The 19,293-nt window shown below is 38.4% G+C and overlaps 4 protein-coding genes across 4 annotated transcripts; 1 reads left to right on the plus strand and 3 right to left on the minus strand.

Moving 5' to 3' along the window:
* Positions 1-1,975: 1,975 nt before the first annotated feature.
* On the minus strand, positions 1,976-3,145 carry LOC141587601 (F-box/kelch-repeat protein At3g06240-like). Its single transcript, XM_074409076.1, has one exon. It carries the CDS (start codon positions 3,143-3,145, stop codon positions 1,976-1,978), a length of 1,170 nt encoding a protein of 389 aa, XP_074265177.1.
* Positions 3,146-6,295: 3,150 nt separating this feature from the next.
* Positions 6,296-7,462, minus strand: LOC141587602 (F-box/kelch-repeat protein At3g06240-like). Its single transcript, XM_074409077.1, has one exon. The coding sequence runs from the start codon at positions 7,460-7,462 to the stop codon at positions 6,296-6,298; it is 1,167 nt and encodes a 388-aa protein (XP_074265178.1).
* Positions 7,463-10,634: 3,172 nt separating this feature from the next.
* LOC141587603 (F-box/kelch-repeat protein At3g23880-like) lies at positions 10,635-11,882 on the plus strand. The gene has a single exon (XM_074409078.1). It carries the CDS (start codon positions 10,635-10,637, stop codon positions 11,880-11,882), a length of 1,248 nt encoding a protein of 415 aa, XP_074265179.1.
* A 5,866-nt stretch (positions 11,883-17,748) lies between these two features.
* Positions 17,749-18,930, minus strand: LOC141587604 (uncharacterized). Its single transcript, XM_074409079.1, has one exon. It carries the CDS (start codon positions 18,928-18,930, stop codon positions 17,749-17,751), a length of 1,182 nt encoding a protein of 393 aa, XP_074265180.1.
* Between the last annotated feature and the right edge of the window lie 363 nt (positions 18,931-19,293).

Below are 19,293 nucleotides of genomic sequence, written 5' to 3' on the forward strand. Positions count from 1 at the left end.
TATCAAAGTCAAAAGGAAACAAATTGAGTTGATTCATATAAAAAACGGGAATAAGTACCACCCCCATATCACCATATGGACCTTTTCCAAACCAATGAGCTGCCCCTTGACAGAGATCGTAATTGATTGAACATAATAAAACTGATGAAACATACTCTCAAAGTACCATTTTCTTAATAAAACTGATTGAACACTTCCTTGCCAAACACAATGTCTTTTTGGTTTCCAGGGGATAATACTTCCATGTCTACCTCAACAACAAGACCTACACCTTCCGGAACTGCGCTTGCTGACTTCGACAATGGAACAACCATATCATTGTCTAGTTCTACAAATTCCGACTGCGGCTTATATAAAAGCATACTTCGGCAATATTTCTTCTCATACGTCGTGGTGTAGGTGTGATTGTTATAAGTAGCAACGACTAATCCACACAATCTAACAGGAAGAAATAAAGAATAATGGTTCTGGTGGTTCGAGAATAACGTGATTTCCACTTTCGCTTGGCATGCACTCTCGAAGATAATGTAATGTAACAAAGCATAACCATGAGCTCCCTGGATATATGAGCAGACTCTTTTACCCAATGGAAAGAGACGACAGGGCTTCAGCACGAGTGACGTGTACCTGAACCAGATTGAATCGCTACTGCACAATTCCTTGACATTCAATGGATCTGTGAAAGAGATATATAAATGGAAATGATAATCGGTATCAATCGCACTATGCTGTTCTATTTAAACAAAACCCTTCCTCTCCTGTGAGAAAGACATTGGATTGTCAAAGCCTCGTTCAAATATAGTCCACTCAGGATGATAAATACAATCGTTAATTCTTATACTCCCACAGACGGCCGAAACCTCATGATTAGTCCCACCAACATATACAGATAACAACTCGGTCAATACAGCTCCGCAAAATTGCTCACTGTCCGCGACTTGGTCGTTTCCCCTAACGTCTTTTCCTCTAATATCAACTTCTGGAATAATTATAATTTATATCACCATATGGACCTTTTCCAAACCAAATATTCAGACCGAAACTGAACGGGAAACCAATTCGTCACCAACATATAACGTTTAATATACGGATACCAATTAACAAAATGTTATGGAGTACCAATTATATCAAAGGTAAATGGGACTGGACTCTGGAGTACAATTTACGATTTCTCGCATACAATAAGTATCCATCGTAAAGAATATCAAAGGTAAATAAATAAGTGAGATAAAGGGAGTACTTCCGTCGCAGTCAATGAGGCATAAAGAATGATAATTAACAAGTAGTTCACACAGATGGATTAATTAGGTAGGCAAAGTAGGTAACTGCAGAAAATGCTTTGCATAAATGATCATTTTTTATGCCACAAGTAATGACTAGTTTGATGCACACATCTCGAACGCAAGCCATGAGTACCACTGTAAACAACCGTATCAGCTGGCATGCTATATTGCTACCTAATATGGTGATACATGCTCTGGCGCTCTGCATCTGATCCGTCCAAACTGTCAGTGCGGTAATAGAGCCGTCAACTTTAACAGTTAACATCAAAAAACCAATGTGTACAGGACTACAGGAAGCTGAGGATCCAAATTCTATCAACTCTCAAGAGAGACAGAACATCTCAAAAGTTCGATGCTAGAATAATAGAATGTCAAAATAAGTAGCTCCAACATTATGCTACGAATACGAATTCAAGGTAAGTCGCTAATTAAACAGAAAGTGGGATGAGTAGCAATTGACGATATGGTAACTCACATTTTCATGGATCACATTTTGGTTTAGTTTGGTTTATTACTTTATTACACATACGAGTAGATATAAGAGTAGAGAAGTGTTAACACAATGACACCCAATGGCTAAAAGACGCCTTCTGTTTTGTATTAAAACCAAAAGAGCAACAACAATATGTTCAAAAATCAAAATAATCAAACAACAAAGGAAAGAGTAGAAATTGCCATATTCATTCTCTTATTCAAGGGAACGACATCAGATCCTTGGCTCCGTATCCCTTGTATAACAGCAAGCTCTCTGAATACGCTTCCAATTCTAAATACGAGCTCCTCAATTCTACTGGCTGTGGGACTTGACAAGTAGCAATGTTGTAGGAACCTTCCCCACAAATAAGACGGCCACCATCACTCTCACAATACAACACTTTTTCCTTCGAGTACTTAAAGGTGAACGGGCTGAATAAGTTATAACCATTGTTACTTGAAGATCCTGAGAACTGCAGAGTCCACACACCGTTTTCCAGCACCCTTATGCTGGAACTTACCGAAGAAATACTGAAAATCGCTAGTGACTCCCCTCGAAGAAACAAAACCCTCAATGAGTCTTCTTCGTACAAAGCAAAGGGCAGTTCAGAAAAGGTGAATCTTTCTGTATCAAAGTCGAAGGAAACAAAATGAGTTAATTGATTACTCTGCTGCCAAATATCCCCGTGTGGGTTATTTCCGAGCCAGTGTGCGGCTCCTTGAAAGTAAATCGTATTTGATTTACTACTGAAGCCATTATTACCCTTAAACAAACTCTGAAGATAGGAATGGTTAATATTCAGTCCATCATTTCTAACAGTCCATTGTTGATCACTAAGTGTATAAACGGCAACATACATCTTCATAGTCCTATCCCTTGATTTAAATGAGACTGCAACCACTTTATAATCGTTACTTTCAGGGGAGAATCCAAAAATATACATATCCTTACCGATCAAACTGGGGGGAAGTGGATTCGTGGGAAGAATTAGTGATTTGCGAATACAAGGGTTCCACAATCTTAATTCTTCCTTGTAAGAACTGTATCGTTGCACTAGGAGTAATCCATCACAAGCCCCTAAAATGTCGTATTCAAATTCATCCGATATCCTAAAAATGTGATTGGGATTTTTAAGGGTGTCGGTCTGAAGAACTGTCAATGAGCACCCACTCTCTCCCAAGAACCCCAACCTCTCAAGGACAAATAATAATTTATCCTTGTCGCGACGAACACTGCTGTATTTAAGATGCATTGAGACAAAATTAGGGTGGTCGATGATGGAGCACCAAGATTTACATACACGTCTAAATCTCAAAAGGGTTTTCACAGGCAAATTTTGGAGAATTTGAGTCACCACTTCCGGTGGAATATAACTGATTTCAGACATCAGGGGTGAACTTTTGTCTGCTGTTGCGCTGATCGTTTGCAAAGTTTTTGCAATCTAATGGAACAAAGTTTTGTCTTTTTTTTTTTTTTTTTTTTTTTTTTTTTTTTTTTTTTTATCAATTATTCATATGAATTACGTGCATGGATACAAATTGATCAAAGAAGTAATGGTAGATTAGGTGGATTGGAAGTAGGGTTTTATTCAGATGGAAGATGGGCTTACCCAAAACGATACGAAACTGGGTTGTTTGCGTAAACCGGATTTATATTTTCATAACCAGCAACTCAACTCTTTTGTAAAACGTCTTATTCAAATAAGAGATTATATTAAAATAGGAAAGTAAATAAAAGATTTTATCAAAATAGGAAATGTGTTTTAGGCGGTAAACCCTCGTTCTTGCTCACCATTTCATTAGAGACTCTAGTACTTTATTGGGTTGTTTTGAGTGGGATCTTCCCCCTTCCCCCCGTGATGTACCCGTAACTTTCCTTTGTTTATTTATATAATGCTCCTTTCTTCCAAAAAAAAAAAATATGAAAAAAGGCTCAAAAATAAATCTATAGTACGAATTATTACAAAAATCCCCAATATACTAAAAGAATAGGAAAACGTCAAGTTTTACCGCCTAAAACACATTTCCTATTTTGATAAAATCTTTTATTTACTTTCCTATTTTAATATAATCTCTTATTTAAAATTTGTCTCCAAGATTTTCGTAATAAAAATTTCGTTACTTATATGCTAAATCGTAACTAAAAGATATACTAATGAAAATTTATAAATAATTTCATTAATTTTGTTTAAAAATATATACATCTCATGATAATACTCAATCCCCTATTTACTAAATGATTAGGCATTCTCAAAAAATTTCCTTCCAAAAAGCATCTTTCTAAATAGGGTAGCTAATAACAATTATGTATACATTAACTATGTAAGGTAACTAATCATTATAATAATTTATTTCATTAACTTATTATCTTTTCATTTAAATTAATCTCTTCATCAAATTATATTTTTTTGACTAAACTCTAATCTATAATCTTTCAATTAAAATATTTTAATAAAAAAATTGTATCAAACTATGATTTACTAAATATTTTCCTGATTCTATTATTTGAGAATGACTTGATTCATACTATGTATAAAATAAAATTATAAGCCGTTTTCAATCAATTTCGAGACAAAAAAAATGAGAAAATTTATAAATTGGAATCATTAGTTTTGCGGTATAGAAAAATATTATTTACAAAAATACATTTCAACATGCTACCCAATTCTTTTAATTAATTTTCAGTTTCAACTTTTTATTTTTCAAAACAAAATGCAGTTAATAGATCCTACAACCAGTTGTACCAAGTTGTATGCTCTAGAACCCGAGTTATATAATAAAGTTTTCGAGTTTTGTTTTAAAGAAGTCGAGCTATACCATAAAATTTCTGAACTAACTCACTTAAACATAAAAGAAATTAAGTTTAAGAAAGCTCAAAACAATTACACATAAGCTCGATAAGTTATAACTTGGTTGTATGATACTATTGTACCACTGGAGGTATAATGTTATTTGTAAACAAAATGCAATGATGAGAAAAATGAACAACAAATGAGATACCACTTAGTAGAAAAAAAAACAAAAAAAGATTTATAAGCTGTGCATTTAATGCACTGGGTCTAACCTAATTGTTTTGATTAATTTTATAGGTCAATTTTTTCTAAAAATAAAGACTTTATAAATACCGCGCATTTCATTGACGGGATCTAAACTAGTTGTTGAATAAGGCGCTCTCTTAGTATAAGATCAGACCAGCCCATTAAAGATGGGTTGGCCCAAGAAAATACGTTATGTAAATTGCTGGGTATAGTACTTGGTTTTGTTGATTTGTTTTGTATTAACGACCCGTTCATTTTAACTCCGTATCGGTGTAAATTTTCCTAAAACTCGAAAACGTGTCTACTGATTCAATTAGATTTGAATTTTTCATCTTTGATATTTCGAATTAGTTACGTCAATCTTGCTGAGTACTCCAGTGCCTTAAATACCTTCCAAATTAGAGCCGGTAAACTATGATACAACTTGAGAAAACATCAGTTACAATAATGGCACAACATTAAGGGGTCTAGATTGACGTTTATCTATGAATGCATTGATGTAAATGAATCGGCACGAACACTATATGAGATTTAATTGGAACGGGTTTGGGTCAAGCACTCTAAACACGAAACCGCTAAGAATCACTTTTTATTAAAATTATTCTTCAATTATTTTAATTTTCCGTCACATAAGTATATTTACACTCCCAAACATTAATATGACAAGAAAACACGATATAAACCCGAAACAAAATTAACGGGAATGGGATGAGGCTTAAATGACCGACCTATTTATGTATGCAATAGAGTTAACACTAACACAATACTGACACAACAAGGCGAGCGGCATAATGCTCGTACTTTGAGACGGAAACACCAATAACACCAAAAACAACCGAAAAAGATGGAAACTTTGTGACGGAAACACCAATAAAACAGAATGTAAACTCTGAGACGAGGGTTGGCATCCTGTCATGGTCAATAAATTGCCCGGTAAGTCGTGTAGTCGGTACTGTAGCTGTTAATATCGAGCTGAAAGCGACATAGAAATAATCTCACCCGAATTCTACTCGCACAGAGTACTGGCATAACATGAGCGAAAGCAAACGCCACACCTATCCGTCGTTCCCTCCCCTCTCCATTATAAAAACTCAAAACTATGAAAACAAGCTGCTAAGCTCATAAATTCGTAATAGTTCAACCCAAATTACCAAAGTAGTTTGCAGGAAACGAAGCTAACTATATAGCTAGCATAGTAACCAAGTTCAAGGTGTCCGACATAGAAATAGTCGGGGAAAACGCGATATAATCTTTTGTCTAATCATTTGTTTACCTTTGATTATAATACCTCATATTAAACAAATGATGAGATGGAAAGTGTACAATATATTGCAGTCAATTCTCAAGAGTTATTTCATCAAACACCTCATATGCCTTCTCTTTTGCAGCAACTAATCGAAGTTGAAAGAATCGAAACAGTTACAACTTACAACAATATGCAAGTGGAAAGAATCGAAATTGCCATATTCATTATCCATGGGCAGGACTTCCATAAATCATTCATAGGAAGGACACCAGATCCTTGGCTCCGTATCCCTTGTATAACACCAAGCTCTCTGAATACGTTTCCAATTCTATATACTTGCTCTTCGATTTTACTGACTGTCGGACTTGACAAGTAGCAATGTTGTAGGAATTCTTCCCACAAATAAGACGGCCACCATCACTCTCACAGTAGAACACTTTTTCCTTCGAGTACTTAAAGGAGCTGAATACTTCATAACCATCGTCACTCGAAGATCCTGAAAACCGCAGAGTCCACACACCATTTTCCAGCACCCTTATGCTGGAACTTACAGAAGAAATACTGAAAATCGCTAGTGACTCCCCTCGAAGAAACAGAACCCTCGACGAGTCTTCTTCGTATGAAGCAAAGGGCAGTTTCGAAAAGGTGAATTTTTCCGTATCAAAGTCAAAGGAAACAAGATGAGTTGATTGATTACTCCGCTTGTTAATATCCCCATATAAATTATTTCCGATCCAATATGCCGCTCCTTGAAAGTAAATTGTATTTGATTTTCTATTGATATTATTGCCGTTAATCAAACTCTTAAGATACGAACCATCAATATTCAAACCATCATCTCTAAAAGTCCATTGTTGATCACTAAGTGTATAAACTGCGACATTCATCTTCTTAGCTTCGTCACTATCTCCAAATGTGATCGCAACCACTTTATAATCTTTACTAGCACGGGCGAATCCAAAAATATACTTGCCCCTACCGATCAAACCATGGGGAAGTGGGTTCATGGGGAGAATTAATGATTTGCGAATACAAGGGTTAAACAATCTTAATTCTTTCTTGAAACTAGGAGGACCGTATCGTTGAACTAGGAGTAATCCATCACAAGCCCCTAAAATGGAGTAACCAAATACATCTTTTATCCTAAAAATGCGACTTGTTTTTTTAAGGGTGTCGGTTTGAAGAACTGCCAATGAGCACCCTCTATCTCCGAAGTGTCCATACCTCTCAAGGGCGACCAATAATTTATCCTTGTCCCGACGAACATGCGTGTATTTAAGATGCATGGAAACAAAATTAGGGTGGTCAATGATGGAGCACCATGATTTACAGACGCATTTGAATCTTATCAGGGTTTCCACAGGCAAATTTGCGAGAATTTGAGTCACCAATTCCGGTGGAATATAACTGAATTCTGACATCATGTGTCTCCTGGGAATTACGTATATAGATAAATTTTATTTTTATTTTTTTTGGTAGAGATATAGATACAAATTAATCAAAGCTAAGCCAAATTAAAGGAAGATGATGATGATGATGGAGAAAAAAAAAGGGAGATTAGGTCGATTGAAATTAGGGTTTTATTTAAATGGATGCTGGGCTTGCCCAAAACGTTACAAATTGGGTTGTTTGTGTAAACCAGGTTTTTATTTACATAACTAGCAACATTCTTGAAAAAAAACGTCTTATATCATAGGACGGTCCAGTAGAATAAGTTATAGTCACCCTAACTATTAGAATTTTTGTTGTAAGATGAAATTTGTTGCAAGAGTAATTTGTTGGAGTAATGATTCGAGTATGGTGTATATGCGAAAAAGCTACGGTTACACTCAGTGTATAGAATCTTCTATACACTGCGAGTAATATCATAACACGTGGCAATAGAGGGGGAGATGAGATAGAATCTTTTTCAAATTTCATTTGTTATATTTTAGGAACCAAAATATATATAGAAAGAAAATTAAAAATTTGATTTTTTTTCTCAAATTATTATTTTATTTTTATACCATAATTTTCTATTTTGGTAAGGTAATATTCTCAAATTTTCCCCTTTTTTTCGTTAACAACCGGGTGGTACAACCAATTAACACCGCCACTCCCTCCTCCCCGCCAGCCACCCGCATACCGGCGCCGGGTACCTCTCACGCCGACGAACGACCCTGGCAACCATCAGTGCCGAAGACCTCCTCCCTGCCACGCAACCTCCACCGGCGCACCAGTTTCATCGACCCCGCCATGTAGCAGACCCGAGATTCTCAGACCTCCACCTGTACACCACCACTTTACGCCGCTGACCACCTCTTCGTCCTCCCCATGCGCTGCAATGGTCTTGCTAACCCATATCGTCATCCCTGGCGTCTACCACCCATGTCGCCATCCCGCCAACAACTAAATCGAATCATTAGATCATTGATGCTATTAGAGCAAAGCAAATGCAATCAATTATTAATATCTTCGACGTTATTAGTTCGCATGTAATCAAATGAAATCGATTCATTAACGTTATTATCCATTTAAAATAATAAAACGTATGAAAGTTTTTTTGTTATTATTTTTTTAACCAAAGTATGTATAACTTTTTGATAATAAATTGTTAGGCTAAAAAATTTAGAAGATATGAATAAAGATTATGTAAATTATATTGAACTATGGTAAATACGTGATTATTAAACAAAATACCAAAATTAAGAAGCTCTAAATCTCTCTCAAATCCCTGCCATGATTAAATAAATAGATTCCTCCATATGTCGAAATTCAATTGGTGGTGTATGAAAGATTCATACATCGAGTGTAACCGTAGCATCTTCCGTGTATATGTGGGTAATTTATTGAGTGACTGTGTCGGTGTAAAGATTTCCTAAAACTTGAAAACGTGTCTACTTAGCTGGCATTCTATTCACTTGTTGTTTTACCGACTTAACTATTTGAATTTGAATTTGAATTTCAAATAGATTGCTTAGTACTCTCGTGCCTTAAATACATTTCAAATTAGAGCCGGCAAACAATCATACAACTCGAGAAAACATCACAATCCTAACATAAAATTAATGGTCTAGATTGAAGTTTAATGATGTATGCATTGATGTAAATGGGTCGCTACAGACACTATATAAGATTTAATTGAGACGGATTTGGATCGAACTCTCTAAACACGAAACCGACAAGTATAATTTCTTTATTAAAATTATCCTTCAATTATTTTAATTTTCCCTCATATAAGTACGTATATTATGAAAACACGACATGAACCCGAAATAAAATTAACGGGAATGAGATGAGACTTAGATGACTAACCTATTTATGTAGTTAAATCAACACAAACACGATACATAATTTATTTGAGTGAGTTTGGCTTGAAGGAATCGTGACCCATTTACAAATGAGAAAAATACGAACCTAAAATAATCTGGTCTATTTGTCATGTCTATCCCATATATTACATATTGAATATAAATATATGATGATCCTTAGTCTTCATGATTCACTTATATAAATGATAAAATAGTTTAGGAATTGGTAAATAATATAAGAAAACATAAAGGTGATTTTTGAAAAAAAAAAACGCCTAAATTATTCAGCTTATAAAGGAAAAACAAAATAAATGTTTTTCTCGTTTGTTTCTGTATGTCTTTCGTTTTCTCACTTGTAAAATCAACCCGACCTAAAAAAGGCTGATCCGAGACCTGAAATTAACTCGAACTATATCACCCGAAACCCGAACTGGCCTGACCCGACCCGACCCAAACCGAACATGATCCGAGGTTTCTTGGGCCGTAACCAGTTACACAACCACCCAACCCGAAAATAACCCCACAAAACCTAACTCTAATTGAACCAGAAAAACTTGAAATGCTTTTTTCTATCTTATTCATTGATCCGAAAATGACCCGACCTGATCCGAATTAACCCGAAATAAATGAAAGATCCCAACTGATCCGACCTGACCCGAATTAGCTCGAAATAAATGAAAGACTCGAATTGACCGTTTGCTAGGTCTACTTTGTACCCCCTTGGTGTCGAAATGTGTAAATGTGTACCCCTAAACTCAAGACCCGAACCTTAATTGACCCATCATGAATATTTTATTATTTCACACCGATTATTACTGATAAGTAACTTGATAATAGGTGACCTAAAATAATCCAATCTGAAAATTTGCAAACCTGAGATTGATCCGAGCCAAACTCAATCTCGACCCGGTTGACCCGTTAACTCCACGAGAGAAAATTGATCGGGAATTGCTGGATAAGATAAAAATTGAAAGGCAATTTCTGGAAAACGCCTAAATTGACAGAAAAAACAAATTAAAAAATAAAAGTAACATTTAATTGCCATCCTCTGCCATGTTTTTACTTCTCCGCTTCTCTGTTGCAAATTAATCAGCATTTGGTATTACTGTTCTTTCTCCGTTACAAATTAATTGTTCTTCAAAAATCACAGGTTTTCTCAAAACCCTTAAACACCTTTTTTTTTTTTGGTTTATTTGGCGTTGCAGTTGTTTATTTAGTTCATCTTTTAATAATTTCCAGTGTGAATAATCAAGAACCCACCATTTCTATCCTGTTTTGATCGATTCTCCAAGAAATGCAGAAAATGAAAAGCAAAAAGAAGACCAAATCTTCGTTAGATTCGACCTGTATTTCCGAATTCATGTACATACCACCTGAAGTTTGCACCCAAATTCTCGCTAATTTACCAGCCAAAACCTTGGTAAAATTCCGGTGTGTATGTAAATCTTGGCGCGATATCATTGATCGCCCTGATTTCGTAATCCTGCATCGTAAACTTTGCAAAATCAATTCCGTTAGTAGTAAATTACTATTAGCCCTCGAGGGGTCGGGTCGGTATGGGATGCACGGATGCTTGTTGACAGTTCGTCGCGCTGATACTCTTCGAAAAACTGATCTCATCTTTAAGTGTTCGCAAAGGTATCATCTAGATGGGAGCTGTAATGAGTTGCTGTTAATTCGCGCCTTAATGAGTCACGGTAAAAAAGAACCGTTGATGCTGTGGAACCCTTGTATCAGAAAGTCGTTGCAAATTCCCCTTTCTCCATTGTCCTCCTTTGGGTCGCTCAGTTATACATTTGGGTTTGTGCCTCGCTGTAACGATTATAAAGTCGTTGTTATGACAATTCGACGGAGTCAGGATACAGATGACAGGAATATGTGTGTTGCAGTTTATACGCTCAGTGATCAACAATGGTCTCTCAGAAACGATGGCCTCAATATGTCTTTATCTTACTTTATGCGATTTTTTTGGCGATATGATTATCCCAAACTGGGTTTTTTCTTTCAAGGAGCAGCACATTGGATTGGTGATAACCCAAATGAGGATAATTCACAAAGCTACTTGATACTGCCTTCTGCTTCTGATAGTTCTACTCATTTAGTTTCTCTTGACTTTGATTCTGAAAAATTTACCTACTTGGAACTGCCTTTTGCTTCAGGCGATAGGGGAGCCGTAAGATTTCCGTTTCTTCTTAGGGAGTCTCTAGCGGTCTTCAGTATTTCTTCTGTGAAATCCAGCATATGGTCGCTGGAAGGGGAGAGCGGGAAAGGGGAGTGGACCCAACGTTTTTCAGGACTTTCAAGTTCTGACGGTTTTATGTTGTTCCGTTCTGGCCCGCGCTTGCCGCTATTCTACTGTGAGAGTGATGATGGTAGCTGTTTTGTTTACGGGAAGAAGTCATACAACATTGGTAGCAGTCAAGTGCAGGAGCTTGGAAAATGTATGTCTCGTTATGTGGATATGGAAATGTATATGGAGGGGTTGGTGTTGTGCAATGGTTACGGAGCTGAAGATCTACAGTCACTTGCTCAACAACAAGAAGAAAGGTGATGTTCTGTTGTACATTGAATGTGGATATGTCAGTTGCTCCTCTCCTGATCCCTGCCTAATGCCTGCCTAGTTAGTACTTTAAATAGCGTTCTCGATATTGTTTATATTTCAAATATAATAGTAGTGATGTTCTCAATCTTGTTGATATTGATCTTAATTGCTCTGAATCTCTGATATAGACTATAGTATTCATGTTCGAGGCCGTGGGTTCTGCGGCTTGTAATGCCTAGTAGTACTTAAGTAGTATAAATGTGATTGACAGGGAAACTACAGAATGCGCTAGCTGGCCGCTAGTAAATGATCAACCAATATGAATACTTTATTTTCAATGGAGTCAACTTTTGGTTGCTTAGTTTTTGTCATGATTCAATAAAATTAAAATGATTCAAGAAATTGTTGTTTGTCTTATAATGTGAATTAGCAACCAGAGAAATGCAATTGTTGTTTCATGCTCAATCTTTTAATTACTGTTTTGTTTCTACCACCTCTGGTGCCAAGCAATGTCGCATCTGTGCCATTGCCCGTCATACAACACCCGCCTCATCATGGAGCACCATCAACAGCCCACTTGCCTTACCTCCAAACACTGCCCCCATCAACATTTACCTTCCAAAACCCTTCCAGAAGGTAAATGTTGATTACTGTTTTGTTTCTACCATCATGGAGCACCATCAACAACGTCAGTCTGTGGAGACGACAGCTAGAAGGTGGGAGCTACCATAGTACATCATCTGTTGGCTTGTTTTATGGTAGTCCTGGCAAACTAAAAAAGTTGAAATTTAATGTACAAGCTGTACTAACATTGTAAGTAAGTATTCCTTCATTACAATTAAAAACAGTAATAACTAATTAACGGAGTTCAAACAATGTTTGCTACGACAAATTACTGAATCGTGTTTACAACAACTTCAAAATTACTGCAATATTCAATTACAATTACATATTTAATACGGACGAAGTAACCACATACGGATCAGATGATGATGGTTGTTTCTAGCAAACAAATTGAGGTAAATCATCCTTAAAGAACAAACCAAGCTTCTCCATTCGTCTTCTGCCCACATAACCTAAACGAGACAAAGAGCATTCCGCTAAAACCTCCAACTCCTTTATAATTCCATAGTTGTCGTCAAATTGAACCGATTTCTCCAACTTGTCTAAGGCAAGGCGAGCCGCCTGTCTCTCTTCTTGTCGCCGCCTTTGGTTCTCTAATAATTCCCTAGTTCTTTCTTTCTCTTCACTCTTTTTCATCACTTCATATGACTTAGCGATGATGTTTGCATATCGAGCTCTCAACATTGAGGCGCGTAATTCCTTTGCATCTTCTTCGACAATCTTCAACTTCTTCGTCATCTGTTGGTTTTCATGGTCTTCAACTCCACGGCTCCTCTTAATTCCTGCCATTATTGTGATTCACTTCCTTATGTTGTAATTTGTAAAACTAGAGAGTTTTTTTCGTAAGATTGAAATTTGTTGTAAGAGAATTAATTAATGGAGGAGAATTGTGTTGGAGTAAATAAAGTGATAACGGTAATTAGAAGAAGTTATGTGGGTAATTGTTTTTTTTTTTTTGGTGAGGAGAAGAAGGTAGTACACCCTATCAAAAGCAAACTAAACAAAACGAAAACAAAGAAAGAAAAGCAACTACACTACTTGATGTATCGCTTTCATATATACTTTTACAGCTCCCTTTATACCGTTTTACATACCGTTTCGTGCCTATTATATCATTTATAAGCTTTATTTCAATGAATTGTCGATACTGCCGCTATTTTGTGTTTTGATGCAGAAATGACTCTTTGCGAGTATGATCAAGCTAAGATTAGCATGGCGGAGACGGCATAGAAGAATACACGAAGCATGGCACGGGAAACGAGGAATCATGAAGGCTAGAAGTGAAAGAAGAGAAGAAAGAACCTGTGAAGCTAGTTCCTCGATCGAGTCATCACGACTCGATCGAAGTATCCTCGATCGAGTCACTTGCGACTCGATCGAGGATCCTCTCTGGCGGGTTTATTTCCGGAATTTCCTAAAACGTTAATCTTTTATTATAAATTAAAGACTCGTGTTTTATTGTAAAGCTACGTTATATTTTTGCTTGGTATTGCTGGAAAAACTCTCTTAGAACCCTAATCTTCCTTTTGTATGGTACTAATCTTTCCTCGTTAATTAATCATTATTGTTTTATGTTCTTCAATTATTGTCTTATGCTTGCAATTATGTTTTCATCTTTAATCATATTTGTTATTGTTGTTATAGTTATGAGTAGCTAATCCCCTCATCTAGGATGGAGGGGATCTAGGTTAATTAAAAAGGGAAAATCAATTAGTTGCTATTGATATCGTTAAAGTTGTTGTTTGATTATTGTAATTCTTCTAGTTAATCAACTTGAGGCCTGAGTTATTAATTAGTGTAGCGAATCGATCCTATCACCGACCGGGTTAGAATTGATATAGGCTGCGATAATCAAATAGAGAGTATCTAATCATAGCGACCGCATATTAGAATCAATCTAAAGGGCATAATGGAGTCGACCGATCTTATGACCTTAAACAACTTGATAGATTTAGTAATTGATTGATAATCCCCGACTGATTGACCTGGTGAACCTAATTCCTAGACTTTTAATAATATTGTTATTCATCCTTTATTTACATTGCAATTAGTCTGTCAGAATCAACTCAAAACAAAAACCTCCCGAAATTGGTTACCTTAGACAGCTTAAATATTTACAGACTTAACTTTCACCGCCTCCCTGTGGATTCGATACCTGTCTTGCTGCTAGCTATTCTTGTTAGTCCTGAGATAGATTTATTTTGGTTTGGTGATACGACTTCAGCCACATCACTACTACATAAATTAAGAGGAATAGAAAGGCACAACGCGGGGCCACGAGACCCATCCCATGTCTTGCTCCGACAGACAAAACAGTTGATCCGGCACACTTGAAAGATCATACGAAATCAGTTGGGCATCCTGGTAAACCCCCCGATTTGCTAACCAATCCGCGCATGAATTAGCCTCACGATATACATGTTGAATTTTAACTCTCCACGGATTATCCCGGACAAAAGCTTGGCAGATTTGTATCATATGCGAGTGGGCTGTTGGGACATCGAAAGTCGAGTCCATAAGAGATTTGACCACCTTCGAATCCGTTTGAACAATTACATGAGTAAGCTGAAGTTCTAATGCCATCATTAGACCCCGACGAAGGGCCATAATCTCAGCTCGTGTCACTGTTGCCAAGCCAAGCCTTTCCGAAAAAGCTTTAATGATCCGGCCAGTCGCATCTCGAAACACACCACCAGCTCCTGACAAGCCCGGATTTCCTTTGGACGCCCCATCAATGTTTAGGGCCACCCATCCCGCAGGGGGTGCTATCCATCGAACAAGAATTTCCTGTCTGCGATTTTCTTTACCCCTCACACATACATCCGTTGATTCCTTAGCATTTATCACCTCCCATATACGTTCTCAAAGAAAAGCAGCCGGATTCTGTGCAATGTCTTCCCCACGATTGAACACCCTGCAGTTCCGCCAACGCCACAACCACCAGACTATAACCGAGAACGTGGATGGCCACCCATCAAGACCATCTCTCGTTCCTCTCAATAGATTTTCAGAAACCCAATTTCGCACCAAGACCGAGGCAAAAAAACGACGGAGAATTAGCAACAGGAAAAAAAGTCCATACCTTCTTAGCTTCCGAACAATCCCGCAACAGGTGTAGCGTTGTTTCTTCCACCCCATTACACACCCCGCAACATGGATCTTCCGCCAGCCTTCTCTTGACTCTATTAGAGTTGGACAAAATCCTGTCATGGAGTAATAGCCATAGGAAGATTCGGATTCGTTGAGGTGCCCAAGTCTTTCACGGTAACTTCCAAATTGGTTCTACTTCCTCCACCGTGTCATTCCTTAGGATTTTGATAGCCGACTTGATAGAAAACTGTCCGGACGAGGTCGCTGCCCAAAATATAGTATCCTCATTATCATCCTCGCCAACTACCTCATAAGAAGCGATGGTTTAAAGAATCTCCGAGGACAAATAGTCCGCAAATAATTCCCACCGCCAGCCTATCACGGGATCCCACATTTCTTCCACTGCACAGCCTATAATGGAATCATCAATCGGAATGGGAGTGAGAGTCTCAAGGGGCACATTCAAAGCCCAAGCATGCTTCCAGAAAAGAGTTTTCTTTCCATTGCCAATCGACGCACTAAAACCCGATTTCAACGCATTAAATCCTTCGACCATACCTTTCCAAACATTAGAACATAAAGGTTTAGGTTTGAACATGTCCACGTCACATCTCCCTTTGCAATACTTATGGCGTAAAATTCTCGCCCAAAGGGCATTGGGTTCTGATAGGAGGCGCCATCCTAGCTTGGCCATGAATGCTGTGTTAACTTGACGCATCGAGCGCAAACCAAGACCACCACTTTCCTTCTCCTTAGTAACCATGTCCCACGACACTAGACTTAGAGCTCGGTTTTCTTGATTTCCACCCCACAAAAAACGCCTGGATTTTTTATCAAGATCGTCACAGACAGACCGAGGCAGCCTAGCTGTCTGCATGGCGTAAGATGGAATCGATGATAGGGTCGATTGAACCAATGTCGCCCGTCCTGCCAACGAAAGGTTTTTGGACTTCCATCCCGATAACCTTTTGTCGACTTTTTGAGCAATGAACACGAAAGTTTCTCTTGTTACCCGGCCATTGAGGGTAGGCACGCCTAAATACATGCCGAAGTCGTCAGTACTCGCTATTTGCAGTTCGTTAATGATAAACGAAACATCCTCTCCATCGACATTGGGTGAGAAATAGACCTTAGATTTTGCTCTATTTACCCGCTGACCTGATGCTTGGCAAAAGGCATTCAAAACACGATTAATCAATTGGGCCTGTTGAACTGTTGCTTCTCCAAATAGGATAATGTCGTCAGCGAAAAATAAGTGCGTTAAAGTAGGGCCTCCTCGACAAATTTGAAACCCTTTCCATTGGCTTCCTCCACTGTATTCTTCAATCAATTGGCTCAATTTTTCCATACATATCGTAAAAATGTATGGTGAAAGAGGATCGCCTTGACGGATGCCTCGTGTGGGCGCAAACGGTTCCGTCCTTTCTCCATTCCACAATACATTCAACGTCGAAGATTTGATGCACTGCATAATAGTTTGAACCATCCGAGGTGGGAGTCCCATATCTCGAAGAGTGAAATGGATGAACGGCCATTCGAGTCTGTCATACGCCTTCTCAAGATCAAGTTTGAGAGCCATAAAACCCGTGCCCCTTTTCCTGCCCCGCATGGAGTGTAATGCTTCCTGGACAATGATGATGTTGTCCGTAATTTGACGCTTGGGAACAAAACTACACTGCATGGGGTTAATAAGAATGGGAAGTACTGGCTTTAAACGGTTCACAATCATCTTCGTGATAATCTTGTACGCGACGTTACATAATCCAATAGGCCGGAACTGTGAAACAGTATGTGGGTGATCGACCTTTGGAATAAGCGAGATAAATGTTTTACCCAATCCGTCCGGGAAGTTGCCATTGTGCAGCACATCAAAAGCCAAATTGCATAGGATCGGAGAAACCGTTTCCCACTGAGATTGGTAAAACAGTGCTTGGAAACCATTCGGTCCGAGAGCCTTAAAAGGGGACATCTGGTTGAGAGCATATTGGACATCAGCTACCACATATTGACGGTTTAACTTCTCGGTTTCCTAACTTGTGAGAGCCGGGAAACGACCAATCGTTAATCCCTCAAGATTTATGGGTGAATTTGGCCCTGCAAATAGGTCTCGAAAAAAATCAATCACCATCCTCTTAATGGTATCAGCATCCCAAACCCAGCTTCATGATGCGTCTTGCAATCCTTCAATTCGGTTATGCTTTCGCCGGATAATCGTGCTCAAATGGAAAAAGCGTGTGTTTCTATCCCCATTGCATATAGCTTCCATACGAGATTTTTGAAACCACAAAAGCTCCTCTTCCCTTAGGACTTCATCCAACTGTTTTTTTAGTTTAAGCTCCAATTTAAATAAATAATTGGGCCCTCTATTAGAAAGACGTTTTTGAATGCCAAGTAGCCTCCTTTCAAGACTTCTCTTTCTTGCGAAGATATTATGAAACATATTCTTATTCCAGTCTTGTATAAGGTTTGCAAAATCGTGGATAAAGGGGAATAAAGGCCGTTCATTAGACCAATTCGAGTCCACAAATTCCAAAAAATGAGCATGACACATCCACGCAGCCTGAAAACGAAATGGTCTAAGGACTTTGGGGATGGGCGCAAAACCAGTAGTACTTACAATTATAGGGCAGTGGTCCGACTGATTTTGCATAAGATGTCGTAAAGATCCTTCCGCAAACATTGTACGCCATTCCGAATTACACATGGCCCGATCTAACCTAGCCCATTGACGAGTAGAAGCAGTAAGCCCTCGAGACCATGTATGATCCGGTCCAGAATAGTCGAGGTCAATCCAGTTATTATTCTCGCACCAAGCATTAAATTTGTTACATCTCCGCCGCATTCCATCACTAAGCCCATTACGTTCATGGATGTAACGAGTATCATTGAAATCCCCCATGGCCAACCACGGCCTATCATGGGTTCGGGCAAACGACTCTAGCTCCCGCCATAGTTCTTCTTTTTTAGTAACATTCGGGCTTGCATACACTGTCGAATAATACCAAGGTACTTCACCTACACGGGTAATCTCAACCGTAACGTGTTGGGGATGATGGATAATAGGGGTGACGGTGACTTCCTCAGGATGCCAGAACAGCCATATCCCACCACTAAACCCCGTTGCTTCCACTCTAGTTTTCCCTTGAAAATTGATTTTGTCGCATACTCGTTGCGCGACAGCATCACTGATATGAGTTTCGACTAGAGCTACGACATGAGGTGTGTTGATTCTAATTAATTCTTTGAGCATAGAAAGAAAGGCATTACTACCTGCTCCTTGAACGTTCCAGGTCATCAACCTCAAGGCTGATCGACGAGTTAAATGATTAGGTAAACGATCCATAAAACTTGCTGGGTAATGAGAGAGCGAGGACAAAAATGCCTCAGATATTAACACGAGAATCCTCATGTCCTGCATTGGGATTTTCACTTCCAGAAGCGGCTCCGGAACTGACGAGTACAGAGGGAGTGCAGACTTCATTACTACCTCCATTGAATGAGTTAGGGGTGTTGTCGACATCAGAACAGGGGCGTCCATTAGTGACATTAAGGAGAGGCAATGAGATGGGAGGATGGTGATGGGTTTGGTAATTGGTATCAGATTCGGGAAGGTGATTGAGGTTATAATGGTGATGTGGCGGGAGGATAGATGGACGTCCAGATTTTTTGTGGGTGCTACGATCAATTTTGCAGGACAAAGAGGCTT

The sequence above is a fragment of the Silene latifolia genome, chromosome 6 (genome assembly GCF_048544455.1).
Source record: "Silene latifolia isolate original U9 population chromosome 6, ASM4854445v1, whole genome shotgun sequence".
NCBI lineage: Eukaryota > Viridiplantae > Streptophyta > Magnoliopsida > Caryophyllales > Caryophyllaceae > Silene > Silene latifolia.

Excerpts from the sequence above, each read along its gene's own strand:
- LOC141587601 (XM_074409076.1), bottom strand. The coding sequence starts at position 3,145 with ATGTCTGAAATCAGTTATATTCCACCGGAAGTGGTGACTCAAATTCTC.
- LOC141587602 (XM_074409077.1), bottom strand. The coding sequence starts at position 7,462 with ATGTCAGAATTCAGTTATATTCCACCGGAATTGGTGACTCAAATTCTC.
- LOC141587603 (XM_074409078.1), top strand. The coding sequence starts at position 10,635 with ATGAAAAGCAAAAAGAAGACCAAATCTTCGTTAGATTCGACCTGTATT.
- LOC141587604 (XM_074409079.1), bottom strand. The coding sequence starts at position 18,930 with ATGGATCGTTTACCTAATCATTTAACTCGTCGATCAGCCTTGAGGTTG.